The 24025-nt window shown below is 29.1% G+C and overlaps 2 protein-coding genes and 1 pseudogene across 3 annotated transcripts; 2 read left to right on the plus strand and 1 right to left on the minus strand.

The window, feature by feature from the left end:
• Window positions 1-9902: 9902 nt before the first annotated feature.
• LOC116405315 (copper transport protein ATX1-like) lies at window positions 9903-11969 on the plus strand. The gene is made up of 3 exons (XM_031889415.1): window positions 9903-10119; window positions 10894-10969; window positions 11567-11969. Exons 1-3 carry the CDS (start codon window positions 10111-10113, stop codon window positions 11767-11769), a joined length of 288 nt encoding a protein of 95 aa, XP_031745275.1. The 5' UTR covers window positions 9903-10110; the 3' UTR covers window positions 11770-11969.
• Window positions 11970-15154: 3185 nt separating this feature from the next.
• LOC116405294 lies at window positions 15155-17045 on the plus strand (annotated as a pseudogene). The gene is made up of 3 exons (XR_004218450.1): window positions 15155-15354; window positions 15954-16182; window positions 16852-17045. The product of XR_004218450.1 is annotated as a 60S acidic ribosomal protein P2-4-like (transcript).
• A 950-nt stretch (window positions 17046-17995) lies between these two features.
• Window positions 17996-20978, minus strand: LOC116405241 (alkaline/neutral invertase E, chloroplastic-like). The gene is given in 14 exon segments (XM_031889202.1): window positions 17996-18325; window positions 18328-18366; window positions 18369-18484; window positions 18486-18526; window positions 18841-18889; window positions 18961-19075; window positions 19078-19155; window positions 19158-19184; window positions 19187-19233; window positions 19235-19470; window positions 20041-20252; window positions 20354-20516; window positions 20611-20663; window positions 20666-20978. Coding segments are annotated over 14 exon segments (1602 nt in total). The 3' UTR covers window positions 17996-18212.
• Window positions 20979-24025: the final 3047 nt, after the last annotated feature.

Here is a 24025-nt window from a genome sequence, read left to right on the forward strand (position 1 = left end):
ATCGATCACTTTTGCACGTCCAAGAGTGGTTGGCTTAACCTCTTTCAGCACGGACTGACTCAAATATCATCTGAACCCTTTGACCGAATCATTTTGATATGTCAATGAACCAAAAGCGATTGCATGGAAAAGTATTTTAGAGTTAGTAATTTAGTATATAACTATATTCATATATAGAATTGTAAGTTTAGAAAAATCTATTAATGATATATTGTATTCCTAATATTGGAATGGTCCATTAAAATTAGTTTTTCGATCAAATTATCATTGAATCAACTATAATCGATTTAGTAAATGTTCAAATCAACCCAAATTGTAAATGAGTATAAATTAGATTTTGAGCGGTCAATTAATTGATTTGGTTGGTTTTATTCTTTATTTTTTATAAATGCTAGTTTGATTTTTTCCCAAACCAATATTGACTAACCTCTCATTTTTATCTAATTGATTGCCTTCGATTTGTTCCATTTAGGTCAATCTACCTTAATTTTTTTTTTTTTATCTACCATACTCACATATGTAGTTGATGGTTTCCTATATAACCAATATACTCGTATTAACGATATGACTGTATAGATATTGGATTTAAAATTTGTTACATTTACAAAAATTATTGTTATGTTGTGAGATCAAACATGGTTTATGAAGACCTAAGTTTTTTTCTTTATTTTTTGTTACTTGCTTGTATACTTTTTAGTGTACGACTTTGTGACCCACAAGACAAAAGATTGTGGATGATTTGGCCTATAGATGTATAGTTTACACCCTTTAGCTTCATTTTTCTTGGAGATAATATAAATTCATTAAATTCAACAATATGCAAGTTAAAATTTTAAAACGTGTTCAATTTAGACAATATGCACCTAAGAACCAAAAAATCTCGGATTCAAATTCTTCCTCTCCAATTTATACTAAAAATGTGTAATTTAGTCTTTGTTGCGGATGAAATAACATGTTTGTGGTGTGGGTTAGCAAAAATAATGCCAACTTTTATTTGGGTGGTTTGAGTATTCCCTAATCAATTCTTCGGCTTTTCATTAGTGAATATTTCTTTTGACTATATATTATGTGAAAAATTGCTACAATCACACAAAATAATTCTCTTTCTTTAACTTAATTACAATAGTACTCCCGCAAAACTTTTAACTCTATACTTACCTATTCTTCTACTTTCCACCTCTAACGTACAAAAAAAAATTAATTAGAGTTATTGACACACAAAACTTAGAATGTTTCTAACTATCACAACTCAAAACAAGAGGATATACAGACCCTTTGATAAGTTTGGAGTTCACTCTCATTCTTTAATATAGCCAATTTGAAATTCTTCGATTCTAATAACTAGTAAAATTTCCAACGATAAATACATGTCATAGAAATTTTTTTGTAAAAAATATAACATTTTATAAAATATTTATACTTCATACAAAAATTATGTATCATAAATTTTGTATTTGAATGGTTTTATTACGTAGAAGGTAAATAATTTATCAAAATTTTCCATTTTTAACAAAATCTATAAAAATATAAATATAAGGAAAAATTAATTTACAATACACTAATTAAAGGTTGTGTTAATGTCAAAATTCGTCGTACAATGTTATGCAGAAAGAGCTAAGAAGTTAAAAAAATAAAATACTGTTACCCTCTAAAAATCGATAATTTTATTTTGAAATAAAAATAAAAATAAACGACATGTCGTGATTGACATAAAGGATTTCTCTTGGCCCTCTCGCCCTTTTTTTGGGTGCGCGTCGTCGTTGTGAGTGTGGGTGTGGCTGTGTGGGGCAATATTATCTTTTTGGGCGGCCCAGTTGCCCATTCTTTACTTTACTCAAAATTGCAAAAATAGATTTTAATTAATAGTTTAAATGAATAAAATGAAATTGTGGTTAAAAAAATTAAGGAATATTTTTAAAAATAGCAAAATAAAATAAAATATCTATAAGTTATAGTAAAATTTTAAATTATATCACTGGTCGTCTCCGTAACATATCAAGATAAAATTTGCTATAAATTAGTAAATATTTTGTAAAATCTATCGTTTTTAAAATTTATTACAAACTAAACTATTAAAAACTTCTACAAAAAAAAATGGTGTTAAATTTTTATAAACACATTTTGTCATTTTATTAATCCACGTGTATAAGAATTTTATTAAATTTAAACAATATTTTTTTACAACATAGACTAAATTACTATAAATCTTAAAATACCACGTCTAAATTGTTTACAAATTAAAACTCTCAAATTTAATAGTTATAAGACTATAATTGTACCTATTAGGGATTTATTTGGATTAGGAAAAAAAACTCATTTTTTGTAAAAAAAAAAACTTAAATGAGTTATAAAGAATTGAATGGATTTTACTCTATTTCATAAATAGTTTTAATATTTTATTATTTTTAAAATGTTTCTTATTTAAATTATTTAAAATTAAATTAAAATCTATTTTGAAATCTATTTTCAATGTTTGTCAAATACCTTAACTTTTCAGATTCTTTCGTCTCTTCAATTTTAATTTTTTTTATCGGATTTAAAATTTAGGTTGATCAAAATTTAAAAACTAAAAAAACATTTTAGAAATGGACTAAAAATCCAAGTTGGTTATACTTAATAAACATGCAATTTATTACCTAAACTAAAATGAAAAGTACTCAATTTAGAAAAAAAAACTAAAATATAAAACAAAATAATATTTAGAGATCAGTAATTAAAGAAGGCATAGGCATCGTCTAACGTTTAAATTATCTCAAACAATTTAATAATTTATTATGGAAGGTCAACTTAAAGCTATTTTGTTTGTTTTGTTTTGTATCGATGGTGTCAGCATAATAACTTAATGGATTAAATAAAAAAATTCTTTCAAATAATTTAAACTTAAACTCTCATATGATTACTTGTCTAAGAAAAAAAAATCATTTTCACTCTAGACTATTAAAATATTCAAATTAGTTCTCAATATAGTTTATTTGCTAAATCTTTCGTTTCACTAGAAAACAAACCATTTCAAATGTAATGAACATAATAAATCTATTCAACTAAATTAACATGTCTTCTTATACGTATGAATTATTTGATTAATAAGACATAGTGATAGAAAATCGTTAAAAATAGCAAATTTGACAAAATATTTACAACAAATAACAAAAATTTTAGATTATATCAATAATATATATTGATAGTCACTAGTGATAGAAGTCTATCAGTGACTATCATTAATAGAATTCATAATTTTACTATTGCTTAAAGATATTTTAATTTATTTTTTTATTTTAAAAAATACCTCAAATTTAAACATAACGCTTAAGTAACTAGACACAATAATATTCGAAAAATAGGATGCAAGTTTTAATTTACCTTTTAAAAATAATAAGTGGTTTAATATAGTTTTATGAATGTAAGTTTAGTTTAATGATAATTGGGTTGATTTTGAAAGTTCGATTCCCTCAACCTAAAGTTGTTGAGATAATATATATACAAAATTTGTCTTCATAAATATCTTGGAGAATTTTTAAAAAATAATAGATTTTATAAAATATTTCATGATCATTCATATACCACAGCCGCCGCATAAGATTTATTAGTTTTATTAGTGATAGAATCCAAAATTTTGGTATATTTTGTAAATATGTATTTTACCTTTACATCCTTTTGAAATTAAACCATACTAGATTAATACTCATTTGTGACTTCCATCTAAGTGATTTCAAATTTAACCCAAGTAAACTTAACATGTTTATTTACAGAGTATTTAATTGACATTATTGAAAGTAATTTGTAATGTGACATTAAAAATGTATGTGACATTATTGTTTGAAATATATAACTAGTGGAGCATCTATTACCTTTATTGATTTTATATTCAATCCGTCGAAAAGAGTCAAAGACAATCAAATAATTTACCATTGAAATGCTTATGCCAAAGTGAAATTTAAGCGATGGTTTGAATTCGTATGAAATAAAATATAAACATTTAAAAAGTGGTCAAATCCTTCCAATTAGTTTTAAAATTTTGTTTTCAATGTTAAACATTTCATCCTCTTTCCTTTAATTATTAGTAGTGGGACATATATATCAAAAGTTAAGTGTGAAATTTGAATAAGATAGATTATTTCAAATTAGTAATTGAATTTACTAATTGAGGTTAAAAAAAATTAGAACCAAAACGGATATATTTTGCTTTAACACCAAACATTATATCAAAGTTTACTAATCCAAATTCCCTTTATGTATGCGCTTCTCTAACAAATTAAACTAAAACACTATAGCAATGCAAAAGCCTCCCGAAACATACATGAGACTGAAGGTAATAAATAAATAAATAAACAAGATTTTGTTTGGTTTGTGATCTAAAAATTATTGTGAGAAACAATAAATTCAGTCAAAAACAAAAATACATTTTTATTTTTCATTATATTCCAAAAACGGATTTAGTTTCAATTTAAAACATGTTTTATTATATGATATAATTTAAACACATCTTTGTATATTATTTCAACGAGATAAGAAGAAACAATAGTTTTTTCTTTATTTTGTTATTTTGGGTTTTAGAATAAACTTAAAATTAAAAAAGAAACAAGTAATTAATAATAAACCATAGGATAGGTTAAAAAGACATACTAATTTAGTTTGAGATACATTTTAATTTGGTCATTACATTTTAAATGGTTTGTTTAAGTGAAATAAAAATTTCAAAACAAAATAAAATATATAGAGAACTAATTTAAATATCTGAATGGTTGAAGAACAGAATGAAATATGCAGATAGTGAAAATTAGATTTTTTTTTAGAAAAGCAAACATCAGATTTTAAGTTTAAAGTATCTAAAAGAAATTGTTTATTTCACTCCTTTATGCTGACACCATTGATATCAACACAAAACAAACAAAATGGCTTGAGTTGACCTTCCATTATAAATTGTTGGAGAGATTTTACAAAATTAACTCAAAAGTGGTATTTTAATAAATATATTATAATTATTTATTATTTACTACTTTTCTCATTTTAAACATATTTTAGAACCCAAATTATATATATATATATATATATATATAATATATATATATATATAATTGTGCTTTAATTGGATCATATATAATAAAGAATGCCTTTGGAAACTAACACCCAACCAAATAAAATTTATTGAGTAATTGAGTTAATTTTATTTTAGAAAAAATTTTAAAATAGTAAAATAAATTAAAATATTTATAAGATAACGAAATTTTGGATTATATTAATAATATTGATCGATGGAATTTTATCAGTGTCTATCAATATCCATATCAATATCCATATCACTAATAAATACATACAAGGCTATCAATATCTATCATTGATTGAATTTGAAGTTTTTGTTATATGTTATAAATATTTTATTATATTTTGGACGATTCTCCTTTATTTTATTCAACATAATTTGAAAGATTTAACTATAGTTTTATATTATAAATAAATTGTAATTTAAGTATATCGTAGTTAACTTTTTTTAATCAAAATTGATAAAATGATTGCAATAGACAATCGATTCAAAATTTACATTCAAAAATGTCCACACCTATTATAAAATATTTTTACATAATCAACCAAAAATTAGTAATATTAATAAACTTAAGCATTATTGAAAGTACAAAAATAATAAAATTGCACATTTGAAATTACATGTAACAAAATTAAACAAATATACCAAAATAAATAATTTAAGGAAAGCTTATAAATTACAACATTTATTAAGTCACTAAGGCTTTTAAAAATTGCAGTAATATTAATTAATTTGCTACCACGCCTAGGTATTCATTCAGTTCGGCTTCTTGAATAATCGTCTTAATAAAGGCACATTAGTAGTTAACGCATGTACTTAAAAGACTAATTACACCAATATGTAGATATAACACACTAATCAAAATGTAGTAAATGATATATATTTGCTTTTCTTCCATGTTGAAGGTCTATTTTACAAATTTAAAAAACGTATATATATGTATGTTACATATCCAATATTTTAAAACTGTCCATTAAAAGTAGAACATTAATATTCAGTTTGGTAAAATATAGATTTATTTCTTCTTTATATGTCAACTTTTGGAAGTAACAAAAACAAAAACAAAAACAAGATAGTTCACAACGAATTTGTGCCACAATTAATTTGAAGACAGTTGTTCAACAATCTGTATGTACACTACTCGTGAATCAAAGTCGAATAAATTTGAAATCGAAAGCTCTAAACTGCGAATATATATGAAATGATCTAAACCTTTTATAAAAAATTCGAAAATATCGAAACCGACCCAAAGAAATAAACCAATATTATATTCCATATATCATCATGCAACAAACATGGCATGTATTAGATTCTTCACACAAGGAAAAGAAAAAACATACAAAATAGGGTTTGATAAAAATAAACTCAAAGTTGAATCGTACCTTTCCTTCACATGGATAGAAGTGTTTTGGTAGTTGTAATAGTTGTAGTACAACCAATGTGTTTTTGTGGTAGTACAAGTTGAAATACGAGAAAGAAGAGGAGTAGTACAACCACTACAAAGTCGATACCCTTAACAACAAAAAAGAGAAAAGGGGGCAGTTGTTGTTGATATAGATTCCACCACCCTTTGTTCAACCACACACCCAAGAAAGAAAAAACAACTTTGATTTAAATTCTACGTCTGTTTGGCATACCAAGAAGCCAAATTCCAATCGTTACTGCTTTTTGCTTCTAAAAAGAAAAGGAGGTCTGAAAGATTTGAAATTTGTGATTTAAAATAATTATGTCAACAAACATTTGAATAAAAAGTTTGTTAAAATATCATTTTGATTCTTATTAATTTTGCAATTGTGTTCAAATGTTTGGGTGAATCTTAAGTTAGATTGTCGAAATTGGATATTATGTTTATGGGTGAAATATTTCATTTTATGGTGGATTGAGTTATTGACAGTAATAAGAATAAGAACGATTGGGAAAATCAATAACAAGGTGACGTTAGGAACTGAAGTAATTTATTTGGACATATAATACTTAAATTAATTTATTTGGACATATAATACTTACATTGAATAAGTTAATTAGAAGCATATAGATCGTCAAATTAATTTATTTGGACATATAATACTTACATTGAATAAGATACTTAGAAGCATATAGATCGTCGTGATATTTTAACCAAAAGTTTTGTATCTTTTTTTTTTATGTCTTTAGAAAAGATATAAGAAAGAAACAAAGAAAAAGTGGCTTTCATGTAAAGCACGTATGATGCGTAGGTTCGATATATATTTTACGACTAAAAAAGTTAAACTGAAAGTTAAATTACATTTTCAGGGTTTGAATAGGTTAGATTTAAGAAATTGTACGTGGAGTCCAAGGAGAAAAAATTGGTTTACAAATGTATATTTTGAAATATTTAAATACACAATCTATGGTGCAATTTGATAAATATTTATGGAATAATGACAAATATTATCATCCTAATCAAAATATCAACATATATAACAATATTTTTTTAAAAATGCAAATATAACAAGTTCTATACTTTTATTGTCGACATACTCTCATAGTGTATATGGAATTGACCATATCGAAGTTGATAGACCATACAACTAAAAATCTATTGAAGAGTTTTGTTATTTTTATAGTTTTTTAAAAACATTATTATACACTCAATTATTATTCTTAAATTTGCAAATTTAATTAGTCACCTGTTTTACGAAAACGGTTGTTTTTAAAATTTTATTTGATGGAAAAAGGTAGTTAAAAGAAATTTGCTAAAGTCAGAAGTTGTTTTGTAATAAACAAAAATCCTCTATTTTTTTCTATGATGTGATTTATAAGTAGAGTTTAGCATTTTGAGAACTAATTCTAACTTTTAAATTTATAATATTATTATGTTGAAACTTATTTATAAAACTTAAAAAATTTTGAATTTTAATTTTAAAATCTTACAATTTTTTTCATCAATACTACTGATTGATTTCATGTAAACAAGGTATAGAATAAAACCGTGACCCAATCTAATTGACAGCTTTAAGTAAACTTAAGATATGTGCAAATTTTCAAATTCATCATTCAAATTAAATCGTGCTATCATATAAGGATTTTTTTCATATAAAAAAGATTAATTGTAGAAAAAATTGATAAGACAAGTTATAAACTCATAATAGAAGACTGGTCAAAATTCACACATTAGGTCAAAGAAATTATTACAAAAATTACAAAGTCATTAAAAATCTATAAACTCAATTTATCACATAACCTTTTAGTTATAAACTCATAATAGAAGACTGGTCAAAATTCACACATTAGGTCAAAGAAATTATTACACAAATTACAAAGTCATTAAAAATCTATAAACTCAATTTATCACATAACCTTTTAGTTATAAACTCATAATAGAAGACTGGTCAAAATTCACACATTAGGTGAAAGAAATTATTACACAAATTACAAAGTCATTAAAATTCTATAAACTCAATTTATCACATAACCTTTTAGTTAATCAACTACTGATCAATTTAATAATGGACCATTTAAAAATAATTAATGAAACTCAATAATCAAGGTGTGCCTTTTTCTTTTCTTTTCTCAATCGGTGACCATTTTAGTTGCGACATTTTTCTCAACTTTTCGCCTTAAAAATTAAAGTTGCCAAAATCAAGCTTTTCTTATATTTGTGGTCATAATTTCCAAAGTTAGTGTACTTGAAAAAAAAGTTTTTTTTTAATAATACAGAAATTCTTTCTATACTAATTACAAAATTTAGTAAAAAATTGGAATGGGTGGTAGATAATTAGATAGATTTTATATTTTGTAACTAGTTATAAGTTTTTGTTATATTTTAAAATACTTTTCTAAATAATAATGATGAATTGAAAAAAATTGTAAGTGAAATTTAATATGTACTTTTTTATTTTTTAATATTTAGATTGACCAAAATCTTTACAAAATATAGCAAAAAAATTAAAGTTCGAGACTTGGATAGAATTTAAAATTTTATTATATTTTATAAATATTTTCAACGGTTTTTTTGTTTACAATAGTTTATTTATTCTCATTAGGTCAGAATATGTTAAACAGTGACATGACATCTTACGTCATATCAACATTTAAAATAATTAAAATCATAAGTATTTTCTTTTTAAAAAATTACAGAAAAAGAAAAAAATTACAAAATCTTTCAAATGTATTTCTCTAAAATTAAAAAGGGTATATTTTAAGATTTTTGGAAAGGAACTTCTTTAAAATATTTTCTATCTCAAATTTAGTTGTATGATAGTTTGTTTTAGAATAAAACTATAATTTTTAAAATAGCAAAATAAATTAAAATACTTACAAGTTACAACAAAATTTTAGATTCTATCACCGATAGTCTTGTATTACTGTAACACATCAATTACTATCAATTATATAATTTTTTATAGCTTGTAAATATTTTGTAAAATATACTATTTTAAAAAATTTCTATAAACCAAATTCATATTTTATTTTATAAATAATTTCAATATTTATTTAAAAAGTATATCAAAAATCATACCAGTGTGTATAGTCTATTTGAAAATGTAAAATTTATAAAATATTTATAATCTATAGTAAATTCTATCACGAATAGTTATTGTTATACTATAGTGATAGAATTAAAAAAAAAAACTATTTCTAAAAATGTCATTTTCAAAATTTTGTTATATTTTATAATCAATTTTGTTTTTTATATGATGCATAGTAATTTATCTTTTATTTATTTTATTACACAAGAAATATTGTGATTTAATTTATGATTTATTATTAAAAGTAAGATAGTTAAAATTGAATAATTGAAAACATAAAAGTGTTTTTTTTTTTACCAAATAGTTTGCATTGGGAGAGCTGAATTGACGAAAACGCCCTTAAGTGGTAGTTGAAATTGGAAAGTTATCCTGTTAGAAATCGTGGGAGGATTCTCTTTTTAACTATTAGACTATTATCAATTCGGTTGACCCGACCCATCATGACGGAGTCTATTTAAAGCCCCGTGAAAGGCTTGGCAAAACCAACAGCGCCGAGATCGGCAAGCAAGGGCGAATTTTCCAATACTTTTTAGTTTTTTCCACAGTTTCTCTTCCAAATTTCTTTAATCTGTAACCATGTCTCAGGTGCGCCACTACGAATTTCTCGCTTCGTTTTTTATATGCAATTGTTTGAAGTTTGGTTTTCCGTTTTTCATCCTTATCTTTTGTTTCATTTCTCTATTTCTCTCCGTTTTTCGTATGCTTTGGAGATCGAAGATACGTTAGTTCGTCCCTTTTGAACTTCAAATCTGAAGTTTAGACCATGAATCGTTGATTTAAATTGGAGTAGAAGGTTTTTTTTTTTTTTTTTTGAAATTTTATCCACTCCATAACTTGAATCTGAGATGAGTGACGATGGAAATCACAGTAACCGAGCCAATGAGGTCAAAGTCCGAGAGAGCTCCATTGAAGTATTTCGTTAGTATCATATATTGACTGATTTGTTGTTTGGTAATTGGTTGATTAATCACAAAGAAAGCTTTACGTTGATCATATATCGATAATTTGCTCATTGATTGAGTGTCGTCCCGATTTGCAAAACTTGAATTTTCTGTACTGTTATGCGTTTTTTAATTATTGTTCTATGTTATTTCTGGGAACCTGAGCTGTTGATGAACGAGTGAGAATATCTATTGATATAATTCTTGGATACAAGTTCGGTTTGATAGAATTGGCTGAGTAAATTTCTATTGAAATTTTTGATAAGGGACGATTGATATTAAACTCTCTTGTCAAAATTTAGTGCTTGTGTGAGCTGAGCTAACTTTTATCTCTTGGTATCAGACATTCTGTTCTGTATTCAACTCGTTCTTTGATTTCATCTTAATGAATACAGTTTGGAATTTGTTTTTTGTGCAGACTACTGTCCTTAAGGTTGCTATGTCATGTCAAGGCTGTGTTGGGGCCGTCAAAAGGGTCTTGGGAAAACTGGAAGGTTTGTAATTTATTTGGTAAATTGCAGTTTTTGTGATTTTCTATGCGATTGTTTGATGTGAAATATTTGTATCCGAGCGCGAGGGTCAAGTTATGGAGCTTCATATTGCATTTTTTAGATTCATGTTTCAATATTCAGCTGCTAGTTTGGTTGCTGCCACTTTTTCATAGTCCAGCCAGGTCATAACAGAAAACAGAAACTTAAAAATATATATATACAACACATAAAGTTCAGTTTGTCACATAGCACCCGTGTGATCGGGTCACAAGACCTTGTTTAACTGCAGCCCACCTAGCAGCAAAGTATTATTCTTCCGCTAATATGTGGTGTTTTGTATTTTGGGAAATGATGCACATATTATATTTGATCATGGTTCAATCTCAACAATCATATGCAAGCATGGTTATTTTTATTGCAAGTTTAGTTCTGTTTTATGTCCAAGACTGTCAATGGTATTTAGTGAACTCGAAGATCTGGTGGATCGATTACCCATGCGCCAGCGAATTCTTAAATGATGGTTAATTTTGTTGCAAGTTTACTTCTGTCTTAAACGTTTGCTGTAACCAATTGAATGTACCTACTGGCTACCATTTTCAGGAGTTGAGACGTATGACATCGACATTGATGCACAAAAGGTGACTGTGAAAGGAAATGTAGAGCGCGATGTAGTTTTCCAAACTGTTTCAAAAACTGGCAAGAAGACTGCCTACTGGGAAGAGGATGCCTCGGCAGCACCTGCAGCGACACCAGCACCGGCTGAAGCAGAAGCTAAACCTGCCGAGCCCCTGGCCGCTATTTAAACTATTCACCATTTACATAATGGAAATTTTCTGTTCAATGCATAAGGTCTTTATTTCCTGAAGCTAATAATATTGTAATTGTATGCAAAACTTGTCTATTTAGTCTATGTAATACTTTTATTTGAGCGTCTCTTGTATGACCGTCTACGTTAAATCTTAACCATAGTCTACAGATATATATATATATCTGTTTTGCCCAATCTCTTTGTTCCTTTCGACGTTTTGCTTTCGTATATAATTAATTGGCGACTCCAGGGAAAGATGCCTTCAATGGCTGTTATTGTTGTTTGAAATTATTCATTCCTGCTGATACAAATTTGATGCTGAATTGGGAAGTTGGTTGAATTTGTATTTTGGTGTTTGAGTTTATTTTACGTTTGTTGGATACTGAACAGAGTAAAAGAAGATTGATAGAATATTAGAAGAAGGTTTCGTTATTTTTCACTTCGTAATATGACCAACAATATTTATAATTCTATGGAAACATTTTCAAAAGGTAGAATATAGGATTTGATTGCTTGAGTTCACGTCCTTCTCAATTTGGTCTATTGCCATTTTAAAAAGTTTGATTTTTTTACTTTTAAGGTATGCAAACCTTTCCATCCACATTTCTTTTAAAATAATATAAAATTACAGTTCATAACAATTATAAGAATAATATTTAAGAATCTTCCAATACTTTTAAAAAATTACAAATAAAATAAAATAATTTAAATAAATTGACTTTTATAGTTTATAAGTGAAGGATGTATTTCTATATAGTTTATAAGTGAGTGATATATTTTTATAGTTGTACTTGTAATTTATACTAATATTTTGAATTTAATTGTATGTTTGCAATTATTCGTAATATATATATATATATTATATATATATGTCAATTGAATGATGAACTTTTAATGATCATATTCTGAAATGTTTAATTTAATTATAGTCATTTAAAAATTATGTCTTGTCCATTAGGGTAATTTTTTAATAAATCAGCTAATAGATTATTAACGATGATTAAGGGTTTGCTTGATGAACTCACTAATATAGTTTTTTCAAAATTGTTGCGTTTAAAAAATTAACTATCTCGTTGAAGATGTGAAATGTTTTATTAGTTTATGTTACCTCATTTTTTATTGGGTTGACAATAATTTAAAAAGGTTGACATCTTATGACATATTTGAAAATAATTTTAAGAAAATTAAAATCGTTTTTTTTTTTTTTTTTCACTTAATACATCACTTCAATCTCAATTTTGACAGTATGAAATTGAACTTAAAAAATGTAAAACCAAATATGAAATTGATTTTAAACGATGATGGCATATATGAAAAAAATTTAAATCAGTTTATTTTCGAATATAGGATGTGATGTTTATTAATTAAAAAAGCATTATTTTTACTTTACAAGTTTTTGTTTTTCAAATTCTAAATATTCATACTGAAATGATAAAATACGATTACCTTTGATTGATTGGTGAAAAAAACCACATTATATTGAGGCTTTTTACGAATAGTGCGTTGTCCAGAAGCCTCAAGTTACAGGAAGCAAGTTTTCTACAAGTATTTGGCTCTTCTTTAGGTAGTTTTTCTTTCTTTTCTTTTTTTGGCTGATTTCACGTGTTGTTGGAATTCGGTGGACTGCTGGACTGGGGCTATCGGGAAGCTTAAGGGTTCAGATCGAGACGACATGACCAGTCGTGGAATGCATGGAGCTACAAGGATGTGATTAACTTTAGCGACCAATCTCTGTTTTGTAAAGTGTCGATTGATAGAATCAAATTACACGTGGAGGAATTTGTCTGAGATCATCCAACAAGAAAATGATGATCTTCCAAATGGCAAAAGGGTCGTTTTGGTGGTTCGTGATTCTTTGGGATCTCTCATCCTTGCTAACTCTGAGAAGACATTTCTCAATTGGTCCATCAAGATCCTCAAAGCTTTCGTTGTGGTTAGAAGTTTGAAGGATTGTTTTTCCTCGTAGGTCTCTCCCCCTTGTATTATCAAGTGTCGTTTTATCGAGTCTATTTGCAATTTAAATAATTTGTTTGTGAAACAGTTTGAATCGTTGGACTTTATGCGGTACATGCGTGCTACAAATGGATTAGCCCATTGTTTAACATAGGTTTCTTTGGTTCAATAATACCAATAGTCTAGATTCTAACTTGAAAGGAGGTTGAAGACCACGAGTGTTAAGTATGTCCATCGCATTTTTTACCTAGATAAAAAAGAATGAAAACAAACGTCTACAAGTAACTACTTAACCAATAGTTTATTTGGAACAACCATTAAAAAAAAATCTAGCGCGTTTAAACACATATTTTAAATGATTTTTTAGAATTTATTTTAAAGAATGAGATATCTACAAAGTCAACGTATCTATGATATACCACTATTTATGCATATCATAATACAAATAGACATATGATCAAAATATCTTATATTGCAGTTTATACCATACAATTCATCCAACAAAAACATATAAAATCGTATAGATACAAGCACTTAAGCTAATAGAAAAAATTGGGTTAAATCGTAAATTTAGATCTCAAACTTTATAAAATATATTAGAATTTAATCGACATAGAATGATAAAATTATTAGAGATAGTCCTTACAACAAAGAGACATATATAAGAATTCTATCAAATGGGAAAATGTATTTATGAGTTTTTATTAAATCATAAATACAATTGAAAACTAAACATACAACAAAAATGATACCAATTATTGAAAATCTATCTGCATGGAACAAAAGAAACCTTTAGAATGGAAAGTTGGAGGAGAAAGACAAAATAAAATAAAATAAAGCAACACAAATGAATATAAAATTATGAGAATAGTGGTTATTTTAGTACCACTCATTCTCCTGTTACTCAACTTTTACAGTTGGACCATTTAGAATTATTTTCCAAATCTCTATAACTTAAATGTCACTTTTAAAACCTCAGAGACAAAATATACAATAACAAAAAACCTTACGAAAAGTGCATTTTGCCCTTTATCTTTTCAAACTACATCTACCAAATTTGTAATTGAACACACAACTCATTATCGTTCAGAAAAAAAAACTCTGTTGCAATGCATTTTTAATCGTATAGTTGCAAATATAATAATTATATTCAAAACAATTAAGTATATAACAATATTTTAAAAAATTTGCAAAACCTAGAGTTGATAGAAATAACTCATAGACCATGTTGCAAATATTAGTCTATCCGTAAACAGATATATAAATAAATCGTAGATCCAACGATGTGGACTTAAGGTGGGTTGGATTTAATGGGCCTATCAAATAAGGCCCAATTTAAATACCGTCGGCCCAAAAGCTTGGTAGTTGCGAATTCTTCGTTCGGCTTGAAACTTCCAACTCCACGAAAAGGAAAATCAGAAACCCTACTTCTCTCCGCTATATAATATAAATAAGAAGCCTTCAATAACGTTTACAGAACCCTAAATAAACTCTCTCTTTCTCCATCTTCCGTTTCCGATTTGCAGTCTGCAAAGAACGATGAAGATCGTTGCTGCTTATTTACTCGCCGTTTTGGGAGGCAACTCCAACCCATCAGCTAAAGATTTGAAGGATATTCTCGGATCTGGTAAATTTTCATCTCCCTCTCATTTTCCCTTTATGTTTTCTTCGATTCTATAGTTTTTTGTGGACTTCTGGAGAATTTATGTGCTGATGTCTAGTTTTTGGTGTTTATTTGGTTAGTATGTATTGTTAGTTTTATAGTAATGTTTCTTATTTGGTATCTTGTTATTTTTTTGCTTCGTTGCTATTCTCTGCCATTTCGAACTATGCAGTTTCGTCTTTAATAGTTTTGTTATAGCTATAGTTAATTGTTCTACCTCATTTTGGGATTGGGTAACAATAAGAAGAATGTTTGTTATTTGTGGCTGGACATCATTAGATTTTAATTATATGAAACCTCTAATTATTGTACTTTTCTCGATGGTTTAAGAGATTGGAGCTGCAATACGTTATGTTAAATTACATATGTCAGACTATTATTTGGTTTTGATCTTATATTTGTATGAAATGTTAAATCTTAATGACTCTTATGCTTTATTCCAGTCCTGAAGTCATGTTATACTTCTGAATTTTATTTCTCACATTTGCATTGAATATGGAGTTACATTGTAGTCAAATATGTTGAATGGGGTCATAATTTATCTTTCCCGAACCGTTTTGCAGTTGGAGCTGAAGTTGATGAGGAAAGAATTAATCTTCTGCTCTCTAATGTTAAGGGTAAGGACATTACAGAGCTCATCGCATCCGGAAGAGAAAAGCTAGCATCTGTTCCTTCTGGTGGAGGTGCTGCTGTGGCAGTTGCTGCCGGAGGTGGTGGTGGCGGTGCTGCTGCCCTGCTCCAGCTGAAGCAAAGAAAGAGGAGAAGGTTGAAGAGAAGGAAGAATCAGACGATGTAAGCTTCCTTCGTTTCTTGGAATTGCATTTTAAACAGTTGAAATTTTTGCACCTAAATATATTGTAGAAAATGCTAAAAGATTCTCCACCTTAAAAAACACCCAATGTAGGTTTTTAATTGATTCTGTGATATGTTCAGCTTCTAAACACTACTTCCCTTAGGTTTTTTTAAGAATGAACTGCTCACGATTTATAATCACTAAAGAAACTTGTTTTTCAAAAATTGTTTTTGCTTTTTGAATTTTGTTTGATAGTATGGGGTTCATTTTAAAACTACTAGGGTAGAGTAGTTGTCCATCTATCTTATAAACAGTTTGATTCTTGTTAGTTTTTTCTAGGGATTCTCAACATGCCCCATCAAGATCTTCCTCATCTTGATTGGGTCTCAATTTAGGACCGAATGCTTGTTTGGATTGTGTGCTGGGATACCATATTTGATAGCTAGCATTAGTCGATGTAACCTTATAAAATGAACTGGTAATGTGGAAAGCCACATTTCAAAATTTTGAATGGCAATTCACATAAACTTTAAATTAATGAAGTGTTTGAAATGGCTATCATGAATCAATCAAAATTTTCTCATCTAGTTTTCTTTATTTGTATCTTTGAGAATCATTTTTAAGTTCATGTAATTTCTTCTAATTCCTTGTTTAATTTTTGTTTGCAGGATATGGGCTTCAGTCTTTTCGATTAAGTATAATAACAAAGTTGAATGTTCAGAGATTCTTCAAGATTTTAGATTTTGGAATTTTTGTTTTTTCACATGTAGTGTCTTAACATTATCGTGGTGTTATGATGAGCCTAATGTTGTACTTTTATTTTAATTAATGAATTTTCTTCGTAATTTTTGGATGCTCTTAACCATCTGTTTTATATGAGAGAAAATGGAATTGCCGCAAGCGATCGTGAAGGTGAAACTGCGAAGGTAAAGGTTGGTAAATTTCTACCCACCTGATAAATTTTAAAGTTCATTAATTAAGATTTTACTTGCCATTTCTTAAATACGTTTGATTTTGGAAGCAGAAACTTTCGGAACTATTGGACTCTATCGTGCTTTAGAGAACTGATTGTGAAGTGATAACAAATTAAGTGTTTTTCAAATTTATGTTTGAAACTTAATTGTTTGTATAGAGATTTTTTTAAAATTTTAAGATTAAGATAATTGAAATTTGATAATATAAAATTTGTTAGAGTAGTCGTTCGGGAGCTGTTTGAATTGATGGAGTTGTGATCGAAATAACATTTGCTGAATCAAGGTAGTTTCTTTGAGACTGATTTCAGAACTTTGGGCAAAGATACCTTGAGATGAAAGATGAAAATAAGAATGATTTGGATTTTGGACAAAGTTGTCTGTCCTCAGATTGATTTCGAGATGGAAAATAGAATGATATAGATTTTGAAAACTTAGGGTAAAATTGTCCTATGATCACCCGAGTTTGAGGGTGTAAGAGAATCGTAATAAAAAGAAAATGGTAGAATTTTAAGTCTAATTTTCATGAATTGGGACTGAAAATTTCTTGATTAACTTCAATATTTTCATAATCAACAGTTCTGATACAAGAAAATTTTGAATATTTGAGATAAGCAGAACTAAATTTACGTTTTACGTTTATTCAAGCTTATCACTTTTTCTGCTTTCTGAACGGTAACCATCACACGTTCACAGTGTTTGCTTTTTTTTCCCTTTAGTTCTTACCTTTCTTTTACTAGAATTTAATTCATCAATTGAACATGAACTCAACCGATTCAACTCAAAAAGTAATAAAAGATAGTGGGGTTGCCATCTTTTTTAAGAGTTCTTTGGACTGAACTGTTCAAATAATTGAGGTATGCCCTACAAAGATTTATTTTATTCATGATAATAAATTTACCACTTTTCGCATGAAGTCCATGTTGATAAGATATATTATCTCTATACATATGTGAATAAGCCTCCTACAAACTTGACTTAACCACTCAACAAATGGTAGATAACAAATACGCTACAACTACCTATATGAAGTATTGAATTTTGATATACGCTATAACTTAAACTATGTAGGTCGGATTTGAGTTCTTCTGACCGCGCTTTTTTTGGCTAGAACTAATCATGCAAGAGAAGGCATTAACAAGATCCGAATCCTCGGCTGTTATTAAAATGTTGCCTTACTAGGCGGCAAGAGGAGCTTGCCCACGAGGTATCTGCAATTGACCATGTTTGAAATAGGCGTGCTTGTTTCCAATGAACCTCCTTTTTCGTGTCGTAATATTCGGGCCACTTGTCTCTAGACAGACGTCGCTCGGCAATCTCAATGGCTTTGATGCAATTCTGGTCTGTTCATCTTTATGCATGCAACTGTGAGCTGAGAAGGGTAGATCAAAAAAATACTTCAACGTTGTATTTCGCATTCTCATGTCCAAAGACAACGGAAATAAATGTAGAGACATACATAGTATATGCTTTGTTGTCAAAGAATAGCAAGTCTTAAGCCAAAATTTAACAGATCAGGTTGCAAAATGATAGTTGTAGAGGAAAAAGTGAACTTAGGATACTAATTGAGTAATGGAAACCGATAAAGTGCTTCTAAACTTCAAATTCTGATAACATTTTGCTGCCCTTTGAAGGGTTCTAGAGACTACTAATAAGATCAGAAATCTGACTTGAGAGTTGACATACCTGCCACAACAATGTTGGCCACGAGCCTGCATTGTGGTATGACCATGGCCTGCATTAACAGAAACAAAACCGATATAAAAAAAAGAGGAAGCATTTTTTTTTCCTTTAAATGAATCTCACAGTACGAAGTCAAGTAAATTACGTGTTCTTGGGTCGCTGCCAGTGATGATCTGCCATTCCTGACCTTCAAGAGCAGGGTAACAAATTTTGAATGGCATGTCTGAAACTAAATCCCCCATTTGGATTCAATGAGATCCAAAATGGCGTGGGATTGGCCTATTGTAGTAAGACTACTTACAATGGACCACAAATTTCGAGAGAAAAGAACCGGAAATCCATGTGAGCGGTTGCAGATTTCCGATCAGATAACCTCCTTTAGTAGGCATCCAATCACCAACAAGAAGGAATTTGATCTGGGTAGATGTTGAATTTGTTGACTGCATCGTATGAATACTCTTCTGTCTTGTAACGATAAATTTCATTTAGTTTTTGCAAATCGACCCAATAATACTCTCTGATATGAAATGAAAGAGCCACCAGACGATTGTTAAGTGCACGGATAAGATCAGCTGATCCGTCCTCAGGAGTAAGCATCTCACGTGCACAAACTAATGCTGAATAAAAAAGTGCCTACAAAGGAGATAAAACGAACATTTAATGACCAGTGTAACTTAGGTGCAAAACGTAAAACATTAATTTCTATGAATGCAACTGCAAAATCATACCACAAACCGTTAATTACTTTAGAAACAACTGCATGAGGGGGGAGTTAAAAAAAGAAAAAGAGGAATACAAAATATACAAAAAATAAAGCAAGCAACGAAGACCCCACTGTAGCAAGGAATTTAGTAAAGAGTAACAAAAAATCGGTTCAAAGGGAAACGTGAAATCTCACGAGAACCAAACATCACTAGAGTCCCTTTCCACACCTTTAAAAACTCTATTATTTCTCTTTCCAAGATCCTACCACAAAGAACACACCCCCGTAGCAAAACAAACTTTTACACAAAAAGGCGGATGGAGAGGAACTCCCCAATTGAGCCACGACAATTGAAGGTATTGTTGCAATATCTTGGCTATTCATGATTACTAAATCCCCTTTCCTCGTCTTACATTTCAAATGCCATGGCAACCACTGAATATATTAATGGCAAAACTTCTAGAACATAAGCAATTACAATTAAATTGATGATTTCTTACTTGGATTTCAAGAGGGTGACCATGAATTCCCATACGACGATCTATCATACAAGAGCCATCAGTTACCAGTAAAGTAGGGAACATATCGAAGCCATCAGCAAGACAAAGCCTCAATATCATTTTGATCCCAGTTTGGACATCAACTCTCTCCTGAACTGAGAGATCACCAGAGCATTTTCCATATGCACGCAATAAAATTATCCACCATAATCCTAATAAGATAGAGAAGCATACGTGTGACCTTTCAGATATTGAAATACAATGATAAACTTTTCTTCTAAAGGAAAATGGAAATACTTGATGGTCTTTGTACCTGAGTCAACAGGAGCAACACGGCCAATCGCTGCCTCCCCAAAGTCAGGATCCAAAACCTCTTCTGTTGCTGAATCATCACCGTCTAAAGGAACTGTTCGGACCTTGAAACTAGCCGGCATCAATCCTTGACCAGGACTGTGACAATCCATAGTTTTTCCCAGCTCTGGGAATAACAAATCGCAAGCATTAGTCAGGGAAGTAAAAACAATGGAAGGTAATTAAAAATGATGTTCTGATGTATGTATGCTTAGATACCTGCAACTGAAGCGTGTGGAGGATAAAATTGCGAACAATATCGTATTCTCCTTCAATAAAAAAGCTATACCAGAAGGTATGAAATCACGTATAAAGACCTGATCATAATTTAGTAAATTAGAACTAGTAGGGTCCCTTGCAGCAATTGTTCCAATTGGACTGTTACAGTAATAAACAATGGATTCCCGAAGCAAGTCCCACGCCTCATCCTCAATCGACTCAATACTAATCTTATGAAAAGGATCTCTAACTGCTCCATTTGTGCCATTCTCCTGTTTTGCAAACTGAACATCTTGAAACTCCAAAGCACTTGATCCATTTGGTGTATTGTTGATTGGACGCGATGTCTCTGCACCATCCCAAACCATGTTCCATTTCACCTTCTGGAGTCATACCACTTGTGCTTTGTGCTTGTTGGCATCTACAACTGTATAACGGACGACGGTTACATTTCGATTTCCCACTAAAGCTTGTTCCTATCCCCTGTAATAGCCTACTTGAGCATTTTGACAAATTCCTATTGCTCAATACCCCCTTCTTCTTCACAAATTTCACTCGCGATAAAAAGAAAATGTGGAGTCGAAATTGCTCGAACATGGGGTTGGACATACAGCCCGAGGTACAACCCTGAAAAGATTTGCAGGGCTGCTTCCGATGTGCCATCTCTGAAGAAATTACCAAGCCAGATAATCTGATCTGTATTAAACTTTTTCCAATGCGAAGATGGGCTATTGATTTTTCAACTTCACTCGAAGAACACAGATAATATCTGCACAAAAATCATGATCACATTAAAAATAGAACCTCAAACGAGTGAATCAATCACATCCTACAAAAGCTTATCTTATCACATCATATACTTCTTTAACTTCCAGCTCCAAGGAGAAGAAAAACAGCTGAAATAATACAAAAATTTAAGGCCAGAAAGTCTAACAGCTACATATCAAATCCTCAAAACCTATTTACAAGAGAAAATGCCAACAGGAAACCTGAACTTGTATTATTACTTTCTTCTATCAGGTTAGCTAATATCTACCAAACGATACACAATCCATAGTTGAAACACTGATTCTATAATCTGATATTAAAAAACCCACATCATCTTCTGCAATGGAGATTAGATTCTAAAAGCAAACGAAAGATTAATAACAAATACCATAAAAATGAAATACAATAACCTCCAAAGTTCTAGTTTAATCGCCAAAAACAAAAATCCCAAAACAGAAATTCATAGCATTAATCTAATGTAAATAAAAATTTGACAAACTAATTAGAAAGATTTACGATACTTCGGGGCCAGATTGAATGTGCAAAAGAATGAACAGAGGAAAAAATGAAAAACACAGATAGTTGATTGAACAAAATCGTCGAAGACAGAAGTAGTAACTCACCGAATTTTATGATTTCAGAGAGAAAAATGATTGGAGAAACAGGAACAAAATTTCGGAGCTTTCGTGAAAGAAGAAGAACAGAAGAAGAAGAAAAAGATCAACGGGTTAACCAACGAAATATAAAGCATGTTTTTATTTTCACGAATCCGTCAAGTGGACGAAAGAGGCAAAAATCAACCTGTATTCTTACGTGAACTTTTTTTCTCTTTTTCTCTAATATTTTTGTCCACATCTCTATGATTTTCCTTTCCCAATGCTATGGTTTTTATAATAACAATTTTTATGTTTAAGAAATGAAGAGCTTTAATTTTTTTTTTAATGATTTGTTTATTATTTTTCTGTGCCCTAACATTTTAAAACTCTGTCACCTTGCAAACTTTCAATAAATATTAACACTTTTTTTTAATGTTATTTCTTTAGACAAAAATAGGTCTAAATTTCTTACACTATTTTTAATATGAATTATGATTGGTTGTTTTTTTTTCAACCACACATTTTCCTAAATTTAAGTGTTTTTAATGTGTAGTAGGAAAATTTGAAAGTTACCCTTAACAAGAGAAATTAATGTCAATAATGGTTGGTTTTTCAAGATATTTTTGACAATTTTTCTAATTTTTTTAACAAAGCAAATGCATAGTGTACTTATAATGTAATTTTATGTTACAAGTTAATAATTATAGTTGATTTTGTTTATATGAAACAACTCGAAATTAAAAAATCACATGTGACATCTCTTATGATAAGGAAGAATATAGATCAACTTTGATGATGAGCTTACATTTGAAAGTTGAAAGTTAAAAGAAACGTAGATCGATTTTTAATTTTCAAAAACAACAAAGTTTCTCAGTCTTCACATCCAAAGAACTTTATAAAACCATAAATATTTTCGCCACTCATACACGATAATGTTTTGGGAGTGAAAATTGGCTAAAAGACTATCTACCTTGAGTTCGAATGATTGATGCACTAACTTTCTTGACTTTTGGTTGCAATTATTTGTTCTAAAAAAACACAAATAAAATGGTAGTATATTCTCTCTGAACATTAAGAAAGGATAAATAAAAATAAAACAAAAACAACTTTGAGTTATAGCTTTGATTCTCTACCTCCAATTAATGTGAATAAAATTTGATGGGTTAATTGAACTCTTTAGGTTCAAGCTAGATTGCTCTTTATTTCATTATATACACTCTAATTCACTAGACTTACATATTTGAAGTCATTGAAAAATGTACATCAACAAAAATTGGACCATTTGGAGGTGACAAGAAGAACTAATTACCACAAGGCCAACTTATAATATTAATACAAAGTCCGGTATTATATATGTGTATATTATATAAAAAACACAAATTTTTTTAAGGAGTAAATTGTACATGAAAATCCACACATGTGAATTAATGGAATTTACACAGTAATGAGAAGTGTCACTTCAAAGAAAAATCAAGCTAACTGATCGAACCAAGGGTGGTTGATTAAACAAAAGGGAAGATTTGGTTGGTGTTAGTTTGAGATTGAAAAAAAATCCAAACTGATAATATTTTTATAAAATTTAAAAGTCTAAACAATCGATCAATGATATGTTTGTATTCCGCAGTTGATTCGATTGAAAAATCAACTCTAACCAACCAATATTCCTTCCTAATTTTTAATATTTATTTATTCTTGTCAATAAAAAAATTTAATTAATGAAAAAGAAACATAAATAAATATTCCAAGAATTGCACACAAAAATATGAATACACATTGCAAAAAATATTAAGTGAATAACTTAACATTTTTTTGAACTTAATGGCGGGTTTGTGTTTGATATTCGAAACACGATTTCATGTTTTGCGTACCAAATACTCACACATGGCCAAAGCTTTACCACTCACTCATTGCCAACAAAAAGCTTCTATAACATGTTTGACCACACACTTATCCTATTGCTCCCCTTTCACGTGAGGAACCATAATAAATACTCTTTCCTTTTTTCGAAATTGTGAAAAAGATATTCTTAAATTTTGCTACTTATTTAGAAA

This window comes from Cucumis sativus, chromosome 7 (genome assembly GCF_000004075.3).
Source record: "Cucumis sativus cultivar 9930 chromosome 7, Cucumber_9930_V3, whole genome shotgun sequence".
Taxonomy (NCBI): domain Eukaryota; kingdom Viridiplantae; phylum Streptophyta; class Magnoliopsida; order Cucurbitales; family Cucurbitaceae; genus Cucumis; species Cucumis sativus.